This window comes from Strix uralensis, chromosome 24, assembly GCF_047716275.1.
Source record: "Strix uralensis isolate ZFMK-TIS-50842 chromosome 24, bStrUra1, whole genome shotgun sequence".
Taxonomy (NCBI): domain Eukaryota; kingdom Metazoa; phylum Chordata; class Aves; order Strigiformes; family Strigidae; genus Strix; species Strix uralensis.
In genome coordinates, this window is record NC_133995.1 from 4,339,875 (window position 1) to 4,359,628 (window position 19,754).

Genomic DNA, 19,754 nt, shown 5'->3' on the forward strand with positions numbered 1-19,754 from the left:
TGAGCAACAAGAAATGAGCCCGATGCAGTGGGAACCACGGCTGAGAGGAGCAGCAACCCATGGACCAGCCCCTGCCAGGATGGACAAGACCCAGCAGGAGCACCCAGGGGCTGTAGCTGAGCTCTCCGTGAGTGGGATGGCAGAGGGAAGCTGTGTTCTTGTCCCAGACAGGGCCAACAGCCCAAATCCTGTGCCAGGAGGCAGCTCCTAAACCCTCCTGGCACGGCTATTCTGCACCAGTGCCGAGAGTCCCTGGCAAACACCACCCTGCAGTGGGCTTCCTCCATGAGAGCATCCCCCATGGCCAAAGCATCCCTTCCCACATCTGCGTTCACACATGCAATAAAGAAATAAATGAGCTAAAAGCTTCCAAGCATGAATTAGAGAGGGGGAAGCACATCAGGACGGTCTACGTCGAGGGAAATGTCTATCCTGGAGTGCCATCTCGTGGCTGTGGTGCCAAAACTGTACTCCTGTGCATCGGGGAAGTCCAGAAATATCTGCGTGGTGGCCAAAGGATGCTCCAGGGCTTGCTTGGAAATCTCAGCTCAAAGGAGGAGGGAGACGATTCTAGCTGATAAATATTTCACATGTGGCCAGAGGTTCTAACTTCCTCCAGGGATAAAAGGCAGCCAGAACATCCTTCTGATAAAGCAAAGAGGTTCCTTGTCATCTTTTTAGCTTTTTCTGTGGCAGTACAAAATTTCAAGTGGGAATGCAGCCTGTGTGCTAGAGGGCATGACAGATTGGCTCAGTAGGGCTTGACTGAAGAATAGTAGAGTTAATAAGAGCCTTTTATGGGTTTCATTGAGCTGTGAGCTCTGGGCCTGTATTTGGGAAGGTACTAAGCTGCAAATTGTGTGGGAAAATGGGTTTTTGGGCAGGTGTTCATCAAGCACCAGCTGAGTGTTGACACTGGGTACCCATAGCCTGGTTTTCCTCCTCTTCACTTTAGGATAAAGCAGGCTAAAGTGTCTGGAGAAGTTTAATGCCTCTGACCCCTTCCTCATAGCATAAATCAGAGATTCCCCTCGGACCTGGCCTCCCGCAACACATGGTGTAAGCCAAAGTGCTGGGGAAATCCCTGCAGAGTTTGTCCTCAGCTCACAGATCTGGAGATCTATAATGTCCCGTATCTCAACCCCCACACATGATTCCCAACTGGGGACCAGATCCCGTGGAGCAGCACACAACCAAGAACAAAAGGTTCAGTCCAAATAAACAATATTTTCTGCATGCCAGACTTTGAAGCATCTATTTTTTTATTTGAGAATAAAGTTTACAAGTTAATAAGAATCACGTTGTTCATCCTTCTTTCCATCCATCCATCCATCCATCCATCCATCCATCCATCCATCCATCCATCTATCCCTCCTTCCCTCCCTCCCTCCCTGCCTCCCTCCCTGCCTCCCTCCCTCCCAGCACCATTTTGGTCCGTGTTTGCTAAGGGAGCAGGAGCAGTGAAGATGTGATCATAGCAAGAAGGCTGAATATTTCCCAGCCGAAGCCTTTCCACCAGGGTTTCTCATGGTGACTTCTCAAGGAATAAACACCAAAAGTGCTTCAACTTTGACAGGCTGAGAGTGAAGTTTGAGGAGGAGCACGCTAAAAAATGAAAGAATGTGAAAAGTTTAGGCTTTCTAGAGGAAAAAGAGAAAGAACCTGCTATGAAATAAAAATAGAGAGAATTGAGGGATGAATGGAGAGGAGCTGGGGATGTCTCAGGGTGCTGCTCTCCAGCTGTGTCCAGCTGTGCTGTCCCCACAGATGATGAGAACTTGAACACGGTGGGAAGATTAAATGGCTCTCACAGCTCCTCCTCCTGTCCGGGATGACAGGCTGGGGGATTTCAAGGGATGGGATGAGGAAGATGATGGTGTAGGGATGGGACAAAACCAGGGAGAGCAAGCAAAAAGGGGGATTTGTCCCAGATGGAAAAATCCATCCCGAGGGAACTGTGCTGGTCATGTCCCAGATCCATCTCCCTGGGGTGTGAAAGACGTCACTGCAAAAAGACAGTCCATAAAAAGACCCCCAAACCAAAATAACAACTTCCCCAGACCAGGGTTGCAGAATTTTTGCCATGGGGAAAATCCAGACAAGCCCAAACTCACATTTTCCATCAGACTAGGAGTTTAAAAAAAAAAAAAAAATCCATCTTTCACTGCTCCTTCTGAATGAAATTGCAAACCAGCGATGCTGGCACGTTGCGTAATGATCGTGTCGAACCTTTAGGAGATGAGACATCAAGTATAACAGATGTGGGATATAAAAGCGGATGTGTAGACACTGCATGAGAAACTGTGATTTTAATGTAGGCAGAAACATCAAAAAAAGCCAAGTGAAACAGTGAAGTCAGAACAAAATGTTTTTGTGGGAAGAAAACCTGCTAGCATTAGAGAGAACGGCAAAATGATCAGTTGCTGGCTTCTCCCATCAGAAGTGCCAGTGGAAATTTGCATGTTTTAGAAAACCAGAAGTGCCTTTTTACAGTGCAAAGCCGAGCTGTTGGGAAACATCAGCCCTTGTTACTCTGTGCCCCATTTGCAGTAACATACGGGACAATAAAAGCTACAAGGTCATGGTGGCTCATCCCCAAGGGCATTTGTACACCAGATAACCCCTGAGTTGGGCATTTGTTGCTGGAGAAATCCCCTTCCCTCTCTCAGAGCACAGTTTTCCATCAGAAACCCCAGCAGGTGTTGAGCCATGGTGCCCTGGAGCTTTTTTGGAGATTGTGTCACCGTGACCGGTCACCATCCCTCTCCTCCTAATCCCCTCACCTAGTGGCTTGGTCCCAACCATCACTGCCCACCCTGCTGTGCCAACCAAATTATTTAGGCAGGTCAACCAGGGAGCTCATCCTGTTAGAAATATAACTTTTAAATTTTTTGCCAGCTTATTTTTCAGCCAGAGCAGTCCCAGATCCGGGAATTGGTCAGGCCCCAGATCCTGAGTGGTGGGTGGGGAGGAACTATATAAATGGATTAAGAAAAGCAGGGAGCTGGACCCATCTTCATCCCTGGACAGCTGGGTACCACTGAGCAAGGCATTTCACATCATTTTGCCCTTTTTTCCCCTCCAGCAAATGGGGGAAATCTTTGTATATGGGGAATTCCACTCTGACGCCACGGAGAGAGAAGCTAAATGTCAAGCAGATGAGCATCAAATAATAAAAACCAGACTGATGGGCCAGGAAGAGAGATAAGAAAGATGGTATTTATTTGAATAGCCACAGGAAATCAGAGATTCAAAAATGTCTTGGGAAAAAAAAAAAAAAAGCAGCAGCACATTTGGTTTAAAAAAAAATAAATCACAGCGCGCAGATGTTTTATACCTTATCCAGCCAATCCCACCTGACAGTGCCCAGTCCCATCATGGCCTTGACCATCATTTTTTGGCCTTCTCTCGAGGGTAACCCCCATTGGTCTTATTGAGCGACTCCATGCTGCCATTTCCCGTCACCACGCTGGTGAGGAGTCGTTCCACCTCCCCAGGCAGAATTTGCTTCTCTTCATTCTCTGTCTCCCTGTGGTAGAAATAGTTGAAGTTCGAGACGATGACGGGGACGGGCAGCGCAATGGTCAATACCCCTGCAATGGCGCACAGAGTCCCCACGATCTTCCCACCCAGGGTGGTGGGACACATGTCTCCATAGCCAACGGTCGTCATCGTGACCACAGCCCACCAGAAGCCATCGGGGATGCTGGAGAAATGGGACTGTGGCTCATCCACTTCTGCAAAGTAGACGGCGCTGGAGAAGAGGATGACGCCGATGAAGAGGAAGAAGATGAGCAAGCCCAGCTCCCGCATGCTGGCCTTCAGGGTCTGCCCCAGGATCTGCAGCCCCTTGGAGTGCCGGGAAAGCTTGAAGATGCGGAAGACCCTGACCAGCCGGATGATCCGCAGGATGGCCAAAGACATGTTCTGCTGCCCATTGAGTTCGCTCTGCTGGATCAGCTCAGTGGTGAGTGTCACGAAGTAGGGGATGATGGACACAATGTCGATAATGTTCATGATGTTCCTGAAGAACTCGGTCTTGCTGGGGCACACAATGAACCGGACAAATAGCTCGAAGGAGAACCAGATGATGCAGGCAGTCTCTATGACGAAGAAAGGGTCTGTGAAGGTACTGTGGGCCAGCAAGGTGTCTGTCAGATTCTTAGAAAGCTCCTGGGTGGACTGAAACTCCCTTTCCTCCCTGAACTCTGGCAAGGTCTCCATGCAGAAGATGATGATGGAGATGACAATGACTAGGACAGAGACCAACGCTACACCCCTGGCTGCACTGGAGCTTTCAGGGTACTCGAAGAGCAGCCAGAATTGCCTGTGAAAGTCATTGGTTGGTAAGAGGGTCTCAGGGTCCTTGATGAACCCTTCATCCTCCCTGAACTGGTCCATGGCTTCATCACCCAGCTCATAGAAGGTGATTTCATCAGCAAAGACGTCGATGGGGACATTGGCTGGGCGCCGTATTTTCCCACCGGACTGGTAATAGTACAGGATCCCATCAAAACTGGGCCTGTTCCTATCAAAGAAATATTCATTCCTCATGGAGTCAAAGTACCGCATCCTCTTTTCCGGGTCTCCAAGCAAGGTCTCAGGGAACTGGTTGAGGGTCTTGAGCCGCGTCTCAAACCTCAGTCCAGCGATGTTGATGATGACTCGCTGGTCCCCCTCATCCATGCCCACCCTCTCCCCCACCAGGTGCTCACTGAACTCGGCAGAGAACCTGGAGAAAATGGTCTCATTGTTGGCATTCTCACTGTTGATAAGGATTCTCAAGTTGGAGAGGAGGTTGGCGCAGCTGGGATGGCCTTTCCGCGACTGGCCAGCCGGGCTGAGGTCATTTGAATAACAGGGATCCTCCACGATCTGATCAGCGTTGTCAAAACTGACTAGTGCCACCTCCATCTCCTTCCAACTGGACACGTCCATCATACACTAATCAGATTAGCAGCATAAATCCCCGGTCGGATGCCGGCAGCTTGAGTCTTTCCCACGCTATGAGGATCTGCAAGTGAACGGACAGGGAGACAGAGCTGAATTGTGCATATGTATTGTTTGGCTCGACTGAAAAGAGTAGAACAAACCCGAGGTCAGAAAACCCTATATTTTTTTAATGGAAACATTCATTTCATTGACTGGCAAAAGCCTCATATTTCCAGCAAGTTGTTCATCTCCAGATCCTGCAAGCCCTTTTGGCATGGCTTCATTATAATTGTTAAACTTCCCAACAGCATTTACAGCACCCAAGGATAAAAGGTCAGGCAGTAGTAGAGGATGGGGATGAACCCAGGTGTCCCACCCAGCCTTTCCCCAGTAATCCCATCCCTGCAGAACAAGGGGTCATTTCAGACATTTTCAGGTGCAGGTCCAGAGTTTGGAGCAGGGTTTGGAGGTATTAAACATGGATGTCCTGTTTAGCAGCAGCGCTTTCTCCAGCTGGGAGAGGCATTGGGTCAAACCCCAGGAGGTCCTGGGCACATTGCAGCTGGGTCAACTGGAAAGCAATTCCCAGATTAGGGGCCACACTGGGATTTGGGGAGTGCAGTCCATGAGGAAAGCAGGTCAAGAGGAGAAGGACATGTCCACCAGCCTTGGAGGCCCCTTTGCTCTGCATGAAGAGGGGTACCCCTTGTCTTGATCTAGACTTTGGGGTGGGCAGTGGGTGAGGTGATGTCCTCCAGAGCTCTCCTAGGCCTCCTTCATGGTAGACCTGATATTCCCAGCCACAGGAAGAAGATGAGGACTAAACACTCAGGTCACTTGGAGAGCATCTTTTGGATAGATTTTTTCCTAGACCGGCTCTGTCAGGCACTCGGCAACGGACCCAATGTCCCCAAAATACTCCTGGGTGCACATCTCCCCGACACGCCGCTGCTGTTGTACTGAACTCGGAGGCAAAATCAAAGAGGAGTCCAGGGACCAGTCCAAGTTATGGAGCTGGGAAATAACCAGTCCTGCCTCAGGGAGAAGCATGAACAGAATTTAGAGGTTAATGGGAAATTGTTCTAGGTAGATTTGCCCAAAAATGCAATTTCCAAGTAAATTCAACCCCCTGATTTATTTTCCCTTCAGCTCGTTCCCCCACAAATATGTTTTCCAGACATAAGAAACCACAGAGGGACACACAGAGCTGTTCCACGTGACCACTAATCACCAAGGGCACGCTGGCTTTCTTACCCAGCAAAGTTCAGAGAGAGGGAGCGAAAAAACCCAAATGCCCTCGACTGCCAAGAATAGCAACGCAATTTAGGCCACGTCTGCACAGAGCAGCAGCGGCACTGGGGCTGGTCCTGCGATGAGGACGCTCTCCACCACAGGCTTTGTTTCCTGCAACCAGGTGCTGCAAAGGGACCATCCTGTCCATGGGGACCAAGCTGCACCTCAACCCCCCTATTTAACTGAAGTCATTTGGGGCTCTGAAGTTTTTCCGTCCCCTTTCCCCAGAAGCGGACTCATCCGTCCGTGCTGATGCACTGCTGGTGAAGTTGGGTTGGACAAGCTAGAAACCCAAACTTGTTGCAGAAGTAGACGTTAACATCACAGCTTGCTACAAATCCTCCCTCTTTGCTCTCAGCATTACAACCCTGAAAGAAAACTTCATAGAGGAGCCAACATCCATATCCCAGACGAGGGCTCAACCTTGCTCTTTCCTCAGCAGAGTCATGAGATTTGGGATTTGTGGACAAATCCCAGAATTTATCATAAGCTACTTAAAGATCATGTTTCTTTGCTTAAAAAAAAAGCCATGGAGCATGGTTGTTCTTAGGCGTCCATCTCTATAAAGCTGCTTCTGGCTGGTTTCATGCTGATTTTCCCACCTGGGGACATTTAGAGAGGAATATTCGGCGCAATGGGGCAGAAGTGATGCCTGGAGGAAGCAACAGCAGCACGATTTTGCACCCAAAGCAACCTGCTGCAAAGCTGAAAAGCCCCAGTGACTCTAAACCCAAGTCCTCAGCCCCAGTGATGGACACGTGTCCTGCTCAGGCATGTCCGAGGCACAGCGGCTCTCCGCGGGGCTGGATTCAGCTCAGGCTGGACGTTTCGGTGGCTTTGTTGTAAGGCTGTTGTGGGCAGGGTGAGATGTAGCATTGGAGCAATGGGGGGTGCAGAAAGTGCAACACAACCTCTGTGGGGAGACAACAACTGAGAGCTGCAGATAATCCACGCTTCAGTGCCCATGTAGCATCAGGACGGAGGCAAAGGGCTACTGCGATAAGCCCAGCCTAAACAAAGCTGGTTTGAATCTTTTGGAGGAAAAACAAGCACTAAAGAAAAAAGGAAAAGCAGCACATATCTTTCCCCTCTTGTGTATTCTTATTTTTTTCTTAATATAACTGCCAAAGATGAATTTTAAATCAGAAAAAAAAAAAAGAAGAAAATCAGTTTGAATCAGGAGAGTGGGAGCGTTGTGCTCAGCTGGAGGGGTGAGCTGAACCACTCCACCACACCTCCGTCCCGGTGGGAGAGCCCAGAGGGGACCACGTGCCTGGGAGCTTCTCTTGACCATGGAGCAAAGTTAAAGCAGCTAAAGCTGACTGTGAAATTACATCCTAAGTCAGCGCCGTGAGATGATCTCGGTATTTTAAGTATTAAGCGTGCTTAACTCTTAATACTGCACACTGGCACTGCAGCCAAGAAAATTCCCCAGTCCTTGCTTGGTAGGAGAGCTTCAACCCAAGACCTTCTGTCACAGAAGAAATCACGGTATCTTGAAATCTGGCTTTGCTCCACAGTCTCCACGCACATTGAACTGAGCACCCCCCCCCCCCCCCCCCAGCATCATCCCTCATGGGGAAACTGAGGCACAGAGCTGTGAAGGGACAATTTGCATGTCATGGTCACAGTTGAGAGTGGACAGTTGTGCTCAACCTCCCCACTTGGACACGGAAAGGTGCATTTTAGCTCCGCTTCAAGCCCTCGGGGGAGATGCCCAAGGGACGCAGGACTCTGACTTCCCTTTTCTTGCCTTCAAAGCCCCAAAATGTGCTGATGTCTGCGTCTCCCTGTCACCGGAGGTAGGTGCCCCACCTGTCCCCACGCCCCCAGACCACCCCATCTGTCTCATTTTGAAGTTAAACTAAAATGAATGGCACTGCCCGAAGCCACAAAACATCCTCCCACAGCTTTGCGACTCACACTCCCGGCTCCAGTGGAGGCTTGAACTAGAAAGTTGCCTCATTTTTTCCTCCTAAATCACCTAACATCTGCTTCTCAGAATCTGATTAACTAATAACCTTCAGCTGAAATCCCTGGCTGGGGAAAATAATAAAAAAAAAAACAACCGAGGGAGAGAGACAGCGAAAGAGAAAGGTCATTTTGAGGGAGTTTGTGTTTTGCCCATCGCATCCCAGTAAATCGGGGCCGTGGTTTCCACCAGCCCCTCTGCAACCATCGAAACTTCCCTGTCTGCAATTCCCTTCTGCTTCCCACCCGTCATTCTTCCATCCCCAGCGACCCCTCGCACTCCTGGGTCAAACAACGGCCGTTTCCGAGGTTTTTTCCAGAAGATCAGAGATGCTGAGCCTCTCTCCCCCTCCATCCCCTCCCCATCACCCATGTACTGGGATGAGAAAGGAGGCGATTCCTCCCGTAGCCCCCCCCCCCGCCATCACCTACAGGGACTTACCCGCACAGGGCATGGAAGTGCCAACGCTCTCTGCATCTGGGAAGAGAGTTATTAAACACACATAGGGATGTGTAGGGAAAGCGGAGATAAAAAAAAAAAGTCCAGCCATACCCTTGAAAGGTCCCTTTGGGATAACACAGGCAATGTCATTTAAAAGGCTCTTCTCTATTTGATTCACTGTATAATTGGCAGCCCAGCACGCCGGGGACGGGCTTTGACAGGCACAGCGGCAGGATCCAGTGCGGTTCAGAGCCTCGGCACTGCCATTGCCCTGGGGGCCCTAAAAAGAGTCGGGGGTCCATTGGGAAAGGGGGCTGGTGAGGCGCAGAGAACACCCTGTCCCCATTCCCCGCTCGCCTGGGAAAAGGGGACCTGGCCACCCCCTTCCCGCTGGTCGGCGGGCGAGACGGGGGGGACGTGTCCTTCTGGCGGATGCTACCTTTAATCCCCAATAATGCTCTGGATGGTGCAGCGGGGACAAGTCTTGTCTGTGACGTGGCGAGGTCTGAGCTGGTCCCCAGGAGGGAGGTGGAGAGGGCGGACAGGGACCCGCACGCCAGTGGCACCGGGAGAGAGATTTACAGCAGGCGATAGGGCTCTTTTTATTATTAATATGTAATAAAGATATTAAAAAGAGGAGGGGAAGGGAAAGCCCAAGGGTTGGAGCATCCCCCATTGCCCACCTACCTCTTGCCTGTGGCTGTGGGTACAGCGGGCTCCTTTCCAGGAGGGGATGGCCACGGTGCCACCGCCACATGGGACATCTCCGTGTCCCCCCCCGGGGTGGCTGGGACCAGAGGCAGCAGCAGGTACAGCCCGCATAGCCCCGCGGAGGGCATCGGTGGGGGGCGAGGGAGAGAGGGGATGTGCCCCTTCCTCACGCCTGGCTGCCGGCTGGCCTCTGGCTCGGACCCCAGCACGGCTGGGCTTATAACCTCTGGTAATAAATAAATAAAAGCCCTGGGTGGGACTGGGCAGGTTGGCACGATTCACTGAAATGACTGGGATTATTTTTTTTTTTTCTCTTTCCCTGTTTTTCTTTTCTTCTTTTCTGGAGCTTGCTATGCTCACAGGCATCCTCACTTTGGGTGCTCCAGGGTGGTTCCATCCCTCCTGGGTGGCCTCCCACGGGGCTGGGTCCCACCTTTACCTTCACCCAGGTGACCTTCCCACCCTCCTTTTCCTCTTCTTCCATCTCCACTCAGGCGTCCACATTTGGGGAAAGCAGAGGAGGGGGTGACACATTTCTGCCCACGTGCTTCAGCCTGAATTTCCTCCACAGTGACACTCCTTTGCTCTTGCGGGATCTGGTCACCTCAATTTCCTTCCCTCCAGCATCCTTTTCTGTCCTCTGAGCTATTTCTCCCCCCATGACGTTAATGAGCACATTAAACCACCCCATCCCAGAGGAGAGTCCAGGACCTGCCAGCTTGGAGCATCTTATCTCTGGCCATCTGCGATGGAAACGGGACACAACATTATCCAGAGCTTTGACCAGGCCCTTCAGGGTTGGGTTATTTTATATACCCCCTTCTGCACCCCTATGGACTACAGTGCTTATGTTTGCCCACCCCTGGTGAGGTAGCTGGAGATCTACTAACAAAAAGGTGTTAAATCAATATTCCTGGCACCTAAATTCAGCCTCAGCCTGTGCCCATCTCCCCTCCAAATCCAGCTTTGGGATGGTTTGGACCACGGGGTGATGGCGTTTGTTGGCAAAACTTGACCTCTTTTGGGGCTTTTTTCCCCAAAAATCTCTCTGGCATTAACCAGGGTCACATCCTGCACCCGGGCAAAGAACATCTGTGACCAAGAGAAATATGGAGTGTGAAAACCTTCCAGAGGAGCCAATGATTTGGCTCGTGCTGGGGGTGAGAAGTCAGCTTGAGCAAAAATCTGTGGTTATTAGGAATATCCCTGAAGTCAAAGCAGGGCTATGGTCCAGGGGAGACGGGCACGGGGGGAGATGCCCAGAATAACATCATTGCCTCCAAGAAACAGGACAGTTACACAACTCACTCATCTCTGGAGATTTCGGCTACACCCTGGACACCCTCAGGAAAGTTCTGCCTTTGCATTCAACCAAGGTGACTTCAAACACCCTTTTGTCCCTGAGGATTTAAACACCCCCCAAGCCGGGCTGCCCCAGGCACTCCTCCTGCACTACTTTCCCTCTAATCCTCTGCTCCATGCTCCCAGCGTTTCTGGCTCCGCTGGGATTTATCCCACGGACAAATTTGGCCCCTGAGGGTGTCCAGCATCTGGGATGGTCAGGCACCCAGTAAGCACTCGTACGGGATCGCTGCCCAGCAGCTCTGCACGCACAGCTCTGCCGCTGGAAGGGAGATAAAACCCATCCCGCAGCCTGTCCCGCTGCAAAGAGAGATTAGCTGGTAAAAGAGGGTTTTTTTGCAGCAGGTCTCTGAATTACTGCTTGGACCCGTGTTTGCACAGGAAGCTTCATTTTCCCTGTGGGAAAGAGGACTGACCAGCTCATCACACCCATTTCCCCTGTGATCTGACATGGGATGAACTGGACCAGGGTGGGAACAAGGAGGAGAAGACAGGAGGGGTCCTGCACTCCTGAGTAATGAAGCAATGGCACTTAATTTGATTTTTTCCTAATTCTCAAGCAAAACGATGCCTGCAGAGACTTCTGCAAAGCAGAGCGTCTGCTGGGCTCTGCTCTGCACCAGGCATGTGCTTCTGTCCACAGAGCAATTTACTGCAGTAATGAGCCCCTGCTAATTTTCCTCTTTCTTAGCAGAACTAATTAGCTGGGGTTCAGCACTACTATTTCAGCTACACGGCTCTTGGATGGAGCAGGATTGGCTCCACAGCACCTCTGCGGCCGCTTGAGATATTGGGGTGAATATTTCTTATTTCTCAGCCCTGCATGAAGTGCCCCTCAATTAGCAACATCCCCCCCACCCCCCCACCCCCCGCATCAGGGACAGCTGGATTTTGGCAGGGGGGGAATGCGATATGCAAAAGCACAACCCAAGCCCTCAATTTAGGGCTGGGTTTATGGACCAACTCCGGCCAGACAGGCTGCCCTGGCACTGAGGCTAATGAAACGAGGGATGGTGATAATTAAAGGGGTATTTGAGCTCTGATTCAGGCATGGAGAATCCTTGGAGGTTTAGTGAGGTGGATGGGGCATCTACCACTGCTGGGAGTGGGGCAGGAACCATCCCCCCACTGGAAATAAAACAGGAGCTTTTGGGTTTGCTGCCAGGAAAGATCCTGCAAAAGTTTGTGGCTCATCCCCCTCCTTGTGAGAGACATTTGCAAAACGACCTCTTTAAATTCAAGGTGTGCAGCTGTGAGGGAATAAGCAGGAGGAGAGATGCTGGTAGTTTATGAATGATAAAAAAGTAGGAAAGAATATTTCAAACCTTTGGGGGGATGGTAGGGGTCTGGCAAAAGCTGCCTCTGTTTTCAATCCTCAGTGCGGGAACAGCAGAGAAATGGAAAAGGGGCCAAAATATGCTGAAATAACAGTGGCTCAGGGCGAGCCCAGGGTTCCTCCTGCCCCACAGCACCAAAGGAGCCCTGTGCTCAGGAGCAGCCTGGTCTGAGACCCCTACACAAGACCTTTACTTTTAAAAGGAGAGGTTAGAGTGTGTCTTAGGCAAGGGGGGCCAGGATAAGCCCCAACATTTAAATCCACAAATCACACCAGCAAAGAAATGATCATCCAGAACCAGCGGCCACCGACTCCTACGGGCTACTTCTGTCTCTGTGCCTCAGTTTCCCCAGAGCTGCTGATGTGCTCCACAGCCAAGCAGGAGCCCTGCAGGAAAAGATGCACAGGAGGAAGATCCCAAACTGGATTCCTGGGGAGGGGTCCCTTGCTGCTGACCCCTGCGGCAGGCAGAGAAGCATGCCCAGCCAGACCCCTTTAATCCTCCCCAGTTTGCATACCTCACTTCCACGCATATTTTTTTATATATATATATAAAAAAAAATCAGATTAACAGAGAGCACAGTACACGCCATGAGACAGATGAAACCTCTCTGATACCCAGCCATAGAGTCCAAAATTAATCAGCTACGGATTAACCAGGTCAGGATGTAATTTAATAACAAGCAAGGGTGAGTTGCTACTAGGAGGGAGCCAACATGGTCCCACACCCGGTGCCCCATAAAAGCTGCCACAGCCCAACACAGGTAGCAGGAAAAGCCAGATGGGGTGAAATGAGCTCTGCGGTGATGCAGGCTGCTTGCCGAAGGGAGCTGGTGGTAGCCTGGGTCCGGGCCAGGCTTTGCTGCAGCTGAGCCCTCCTTGTCTTCCTGGTGCTCTGAGTCAGGGTTTTATCTTGATTCAGGAAAAGATTTAAATGGATTTTTGACTATGGGGATGCTGAATGGGCTTTTTGGAGGCTGGTGGTCTGCTCTCTGCTGGGACTCATGAAGCAATTGCAACTGCAAAGTGTTTAACACGCTTTAGGAAGCAGCTGGGGGATGGACAGACACAAAGCACTTGTAAAGGGCAAGTAAGTGCGGGTGCATGGAGTGACCCCTTTCCCCTCGAGCATCCCGGCTCCATCAGGGCGCCTGGAAGGGAACGGGGGGGGGAGGCAGCCATCCTCCCTGCTCTCACCCTCCTGCTTACCGTGGCTGTAACGTGATAAAGACAATTCGATTTTGAATCGATGGGAAACTTTCCCAGTCTGTCCAAAAGTGCTGGGACAGAGGCAGAGCCCCCCCCGACCCAACATCCAGAGCTCAGCACTGTAACCTCAGTTACAAATAAATGACCTTGTCCCCCCACCAGAATCCGCACTGGCAGCAAACCCTGCTAAGAGGTTGTCAGCCAGAGCCAAAAATGGATATATGTTATAAATGGAAAGCAATAGGAAGCCACTAATTGGGTCAGACAGATACCTGCATTGATCCCGATTTTTGCAATAACGGCATCTAAAAAGAGCCAGTGGCAGGGTTTGGGGTCCCGGCGTCACTCGGGGCTCACAGCATCGTGTGCTGAGCCAGAGCCACTGCAGAGATCAGGGCAGCTCTCCCAAGCACATCACGGCAGCCCGTGACCCCATGGTCCTGTCCAGGTGAGGACATTATAATTTGGACCCGGCAGCAAAAAGTAATTAAGACTTAAAGTGATTGAGGTGATGCCAGTGGGACCCTCCGGCTCCTGGCAAAGCCGTGGTTATTTGCAGCATGTCCCCAGCGATCGGGAGGGCTTCACCCTCCCTTTTCCTCCAAGAACAAACTAAACTTCTCCCCTGGCCACCACCACCCCAAAAATACCCAACAGAAAAGGAGTGCAGCACCCGACTGCCCCAAACCCACCCGCCAAACCCTCCTCTCCTCCACCCCCAACTTCAGCCCACCGCAAAGGCTGCGGCAAAGAAGGAGGGAACAACAAACCCGGCTTTTGCATCATCCTCATCCTCCTCCAGCGCACAGGGCGCCTGGTCCCCCTGTCTCCATCCTCCTCCTCCTCCTTCAGCTCCGCTGGCTGGGGGCTGCCCGGCAGTGCTGCCCCTTCGCCTCTCGCGGGCGCATGGCCACGGCAGCGCGAGGATGCTCGTACCTCTCCTGTGCTGGGCGGAAAGGTGATGCCAGTAGCCACGTGAGCCCGGTGGGACTCCTTGCCCTCATTCTCCTTGTGCCTGAAATGGGTTTTCGTTCCCTCGCTGGGTCCTGCCCAGCAGCAGCAGCGGCACCCAGGACCCCAACCCACCACTTTTGTGCCTGTAAATGTGTGAACAATCTTTGCTTTCCAAGTGAGGGTGAGGAAGAAGCAGCCTGGAGCAGAAGAAGAGAAGGTGAGGCTCAGACATGGCCCTTTCTGTCCCCTCCATGCAGAGCTGCTCACTGGGACGCTCTGCCACATGCAGCTGGGACACTGCTGGTTTCACAGGGACCCTGTTCATTTGCACCCACTTGAAAGGAGAGAGAAGCTGGAAAAACAGGACCCTCCATTGCTCCTGCTGTCAGCACCGCTGCACATTGAGGTACCAGCTGGGTGGAGGCATCCAGGGCTCCTCTGGCCATGGGTCCCTTTGGCCGGGCAGTTCCTTGGCTGCTGCCAACATCTGGGCTTGACTGAGCAAAGTTGTGGGAAAATCCGCTGTTCCTGGGAGCCTGTGATTGACATTACAAGAACTCCCAAACTGCCAAAGCTTCAAAAGCAGAAACTGCCTGCCTGGGTGTTTTTTCCATCCTGTTTTTATAGGGCCAGGGGTGCCTGTTCCTCTGTGAACCTCTGCAGGGGGTCACACCTTGCCTCTACAACAACGGGTCCTGGCTGTAGCCTGGACACAGCCAGGAGCAGCCGCAGCCAGGCGCAGAGCAGAGGTTGCTGGATTCGGCCATAACCCCTCAGTTAGTCCAAAGAGCCATCAGGGCTGTGAGCATCACCTACTGCCTTCAGTGAAGGCATCTGAGCTGCCGTTTCAAGCCCCTGCCCGCTTTGCTGGCAGGATTTGATGAAACTGCAGCTATTTCCCTTTCCATTTCATTCCCTGGTCCCTGCAGAGAGCATTGCCTTCCTTCCCTGCCCCAAAACTTCACAAGCAAAGGCAAAAATGAGAGCATCACACTGGAAAGGGACACAGCAGACAGGAATGGGGTGAGTACCACACAGGGCACTTCCCAACTGACCTCCAAAAGCCATCCCCAGCCCTCGCCTGCATCCTGAATCCTCCTGCCAGCAGCTCAGGATGCTGAGCCTTTCCCTCAAGCTTTATTCCAGCTTGTGTAATTGGGGCAGGTTTCCACGCTGTGCTGTTGAATTGGGAAAGGAAAATATTGTGATCAGCCTGTGCTGAGCCCTTTCAGCAGCATCCCATCAGCGGGGTGTGCAAAGTTGGGGTCTCCCAGAGGTGCTGCTCAAAAAAACAAAACAAAACAAAACAAACAACCCAAGGAAATAAAAAGAAATAAAACCAACCATCTTTTCACATCCTGGAAAATCAGTCCTGGAAAATCTCCCCCTAGCTGTGGGGAAAAGGAGATCTCAAAGCTCAGGGAAAGGAAAAAAAATGCCCCTTGGGCTCATCTTCCCCTGACAGGCTCCTCTGTGCAAAGTTGGGGCCAATTTTGTCTTAGAGCAAGTTCCAAACCTCCTTCCTGTGACCTTTGGAAATGGATATGGCTGAGCCCCACAGGAGCTGAGCCCAGAGGGGTGTACGGCCGTCCTGGGCTACGGGTACAGGATGGGGTGCCCTCGTCCCCCCTCTGTGCCCAGGGCAGCACTTAAGTGACCACAGCAAAGTCATGGTTTTCCCAACTGCATGCCATGAGCTGAATTTCATCTTGGGATGCAATGGGAAATCATTCACCGGGGCACAGATCTCAGCTGTAAAAGCTGCACTTTTAAGCCACTTCAGGGTTAGGGGAGATGCAAAGGGAACAGCTTAGCTGAGGGAGACAAATTGTGTTGCTCTGGGAATCAGCAATACAGCCATTTTTCCCCCATTAAAAATTAGGCTTTATTTGGTTGAGGCTTTGCTTGTATGGAAATTTCTGTGATCGCTACACAGATTGCCTCCCCCTGAGACCACGAAACCCATCACACTTCAAACATGAAACAACTCTTATGGAGTAACCCTGGGGTGATGTTTGCTTGATCCTGAACTCAATACTAACCAAGGAAAGTCACTTCAGCCCCTTCTGATCCTTTCGCCCAATCTTCACCCCCAGTGCCTGGTTTTCTATGGGGTTTTTCATTAGTGCTTGGAGGATGGAAACATTGGTTAGTGCGAGAGCCGCAGTGAGCATTGAGGCAGTGCCAGGACCAGCTTCGTCTGTGCTCCTGTACTGACCCACAAGACCAGGGAAGACAACCTAAACTGGACTCTCTGAAAATCATATGTTATTCTTCATCACTAAATGCAAGCTGTACCGAATCCACTGGAACTAAAAGCAGTTTTGACCCAATATTCCCATTAACCCTCCCCACACCCTTCTCTGCGTCACCAGAACAAGCGCTGCGCAGCTTTGTGCAGTGGGGATTCCCATGCTCAGTCCGCTGGGATCACCTAAAATATCCCTTTAATTTCCAGGCAAGACCAAGCCAACCTAAAAAGCAAGATCCCATTAACTCTAATTACTGCAGCCTGAATCTGATGTCGTCCTCTTCTGCACCACATCCCCTCCCCGTTTAATTCATCCCGACGGAAAGGATGCTCCTGCCGCTGTTTCAGGTTTTAAGTGACTACTTGGCAGCCATAGATTTCAGCCTGTCAGAAATACTGATGAATTATTTCACCCCATGTCCTTATGGTTTAATTTGAGCAGGCTGAAGGCAACTAATATTTTCCTCGCATGTGTTTCAATGTTTTCAGCGTTTCTTGCATATGCTCCAATAAAGCAGATTGCAACAGCTGATGATTTTCTAATGGAAGACTTGCAAAGCATTCAAACCCATTAAAAAGATCACAGCCAACAGTAACTACTTTATTTAAGTCTTGGAAGAGAAACAAAGGCTGTAAACGCTCAAAGCACAGAGCGTATCTGTCTGGGTTCAGGCACGCACCCAAGAGCATCCAAAAATCCTGTATCAGCACAACTTGGTATAAAACCACAAGCCAAGCACCAGTTTAGCTGGAGATAAATGGAAATCTTTTCAACCAGGTGATTCTTCTACATGCTAGTGGTAATAAATTAAAATAAAAGGAGTGGGTTAATATAGGTGGGAACTTTCCATGGGTGTTGGGCTCAGTTACATTTCCATTATGTCATCGATGCTGTACAGACTTTTACAAGCCCAGTAAATAAAATTAAAACCAGTCACTCACCTGCAGCTTCCTTCAGCCAGCCTAAATTACAGCCCCTCCTCAAGCAATAAGCGTTTCTTGGGTGGTTAAGGATGTGGCTGGTGCCTGCGCATCTCTGACACACAGGTAAGGATTAGAAAGAGTTTGTCTCAGGAAAGACTCAGATTCGGAAATCCTATACCCTCGTGAAACCCTACCTTGTCTTGCTGTCCTTGGCTTTAAAGGAAACATGGGGAAGAAATGCAGTGCTGAAAGCTGGGCTGTGGCACATCTTCACACACGGCAACAACTGCCCCGAACAAACCCAAACTCTTCAGCAACCAGCCCCAAGGGAAGGGATGTACCCCCAAGAGCTCAGCTCCTGAGCTGACACACCCCCCCAAGTCATAGCTTCATTACTTGGGAGCAGATCTGTCCCCATCACTGCTCCATGGGCAACGTACACATGGGGACAGGGATTCCCCTTGACATTAAGAGCTGCCCACCTGGCAGCAACACCAGTGTTAAGAAGCAACATTCACATTTTAGGACTAAAAGGCACCAAAGAGTCCATCTTACCTGCCCAGATGTGGGCTGTAGTCCAGTCTCTTGGTCCCATCAAGGCACGTTGCTGTCTCAATGGGATCTGCACGACTTTGGGTCCTGGCCTCACCACTCTTCCCTGTTCAATGCCTGAGGGACACAAGGCCAATACTTTGGGGACCATTTGACTTGTGGCCCCTCCATGTCCCAGGGAGGCCCTGGAAGCCTTTCAAGGGGTTTTCCAGGAGACACTGAGCATCCCACGCTGTGAGCAAACTCAAAAAGTGGCTTTGCATTCAGCTCTGAGCAGCAGCATCAGGCAACGTCAGGGAAAAGGTGACATACCCCAAGGTCACAGAAGGGTCTTCCCATTAGCAAAGACCCTTCTCATTCCCTGAGCCACCAAGAACCCGCTGTAGGAGACTTTGGCTGCTCTGGGTCCTTCCAAGCCTATGGTATGGTGTCATGGTCATCTTTATCCCAAGAATACATGGGATGGGTTAAGCCCATCTATCTTCTGGGAATGCACATGCTGGAGGCTGCAGGGTAACCATGAGTTTGTTGAGCAAGATTGATGGATCTTCTCCACCTCTCCTTGTTACATTGAGCTGATCCACATCTTGGTATCAGGTATCACATCCAATCCTGCAGCAATCATGGACAGCAGGTGGTGGAAGGAAAGGTCCATGGCTTGCCCAAGTCATCAGCTTGGCCATTCTGCTTTAACCCAACTCACAAGAAAGCCCCCAAGATTTACCTCATCCTGTAAGCACCACCCAAAGCCATGCATGCCCGGTATCCCTAGGAGTTGGTACTGCATCATGGGTATTTCCCAGAGGTTACTGTTACACTGCAGTAACGGGGAATCTCATTAATTACTCTTTCAGCTGAATCGTGGTAACGAATGCACAGGACATATCAAGAATCATGTTAGCATGGCAAGTGGCACAGGAACACCCAGAAAGGGTGATGCTCCACAGAAAGGCCTGAAGTTGTTACAAGGACGTCAGGAGACTTGATACAAAAGGCCGACTTATTAATAGCTAATGGGCAAATAAATTATGTACCCACTTGGGTGGATTGTGTTTCTCCCTCCTCATGGCACTCAGCCGTCTCCATCACCTCCTTTCTCTGTCCCACTTGGTTCTTTCTTCTCCTTTATTTTCCTGCTTTGCAGGACTTAACCTGTGTTTGCTCATCACCGAAAGCTTCGAAGCTGTAGCTCTGAATCCAGTCTCTCCCCAGGGTCTTGGCTGCCCACATCCATCCAGAGCAGGACAGGGGACCACTGGCCACCCTGAGCCCTCTCCGAGGAGGGTTGGACACATCCCCCATCACACCAGGGCTGCTCCCAGAGACGGCCTCAATGTCCTGGAAATGCCAAACCTGACAGAGAAGCTCCAGGCATCAAAACAAAAGCTTCTCACTGTGGCTTTCTCCAGGCCACTTTGCAGGATATGACCTGCCCTACCTGCCATCTGCCTGGGCCCAGCAGGAGCAGCCCGAGCTGCCGGTGGCACAGGCAGCCAAGCGCCAGCAGCTCCGCGCCAGCCACGCTCCAGCGGGTCCCTGACAGGCAGAGAGGGCAGGGGAAGGCTGAGCGATGGCATGGAGAGGGAGAAAAAGGGGGGTTCCTCCATGAACTTGGGATTTGGGGTCCTCAGCACCACAAAAACCCCAGAGCAGGAGAAGGGAAAGCTGAGACTAAGTAAAAGGAGGTTTGGGGATCTCCCTGTTCCCTGCATGACTTAGCCGCTGCCCCCAGCTCTGTGAAGCCCAGGGAGGGCACGGATCTGCCTTGCCAGTGCATCCCCAGCCAGGATAATGCAGCAGAGGGTTTGAGCAGCTGC

At 51.1% G+C, this 19,754-nt stretch overlaps 1 protein-coding gene across 2 annotated transcripts; it reads right to left on the reverse strand.

Moving 5' to 3' along the window:
- Positions 1-3,199: 3,199 nt before the first annotated feature.
- Positions 3,200-14,164, reverse strand: KCNA10 (potassium voltage-gated channel subfamily A member 10). 2 transcript variants are annotated; one of them, XM_074893675.1, is made up of 2 exons: positions 14,027-14,164; positions 3,200-5,014 (listed from the first exon to the last, which is right to left on the reverse strand). In XM_074893675.1, exon 2 carries the CDS (start codon positions 4,939-4,941, stop codon positions 3,391-3,393), a length of 1,551 nt encoding a protein of 516 aa, XP_074749776.1. In that variant the 5' UTR covers positions 4,942-5,014; positions 14,027-14,164; the 3' UTR covers positions 3,200-3,390. The 2 variants fall into 2 exon arrangements, with proteins under 2 accessions (XP_074749776.1, XP_074749777.1); XM_074893676.1 differs by lacking the exon at positions 14,027-14,164 and adding an exon at positions 8,639-8,697.
- Between the last annotated feature and the right edge of the window lie 5,590 nt (positions 14,165-19,754).

Coding starts and splice junctions, on each gene's coding strand:
- KCNA10 (XM_074893675.1), bottom strand. CDS start 4,941: ATGATGGACGTGTCCAGTTGGAAGGAGATGGAGGTGGCACTAGTCAGT.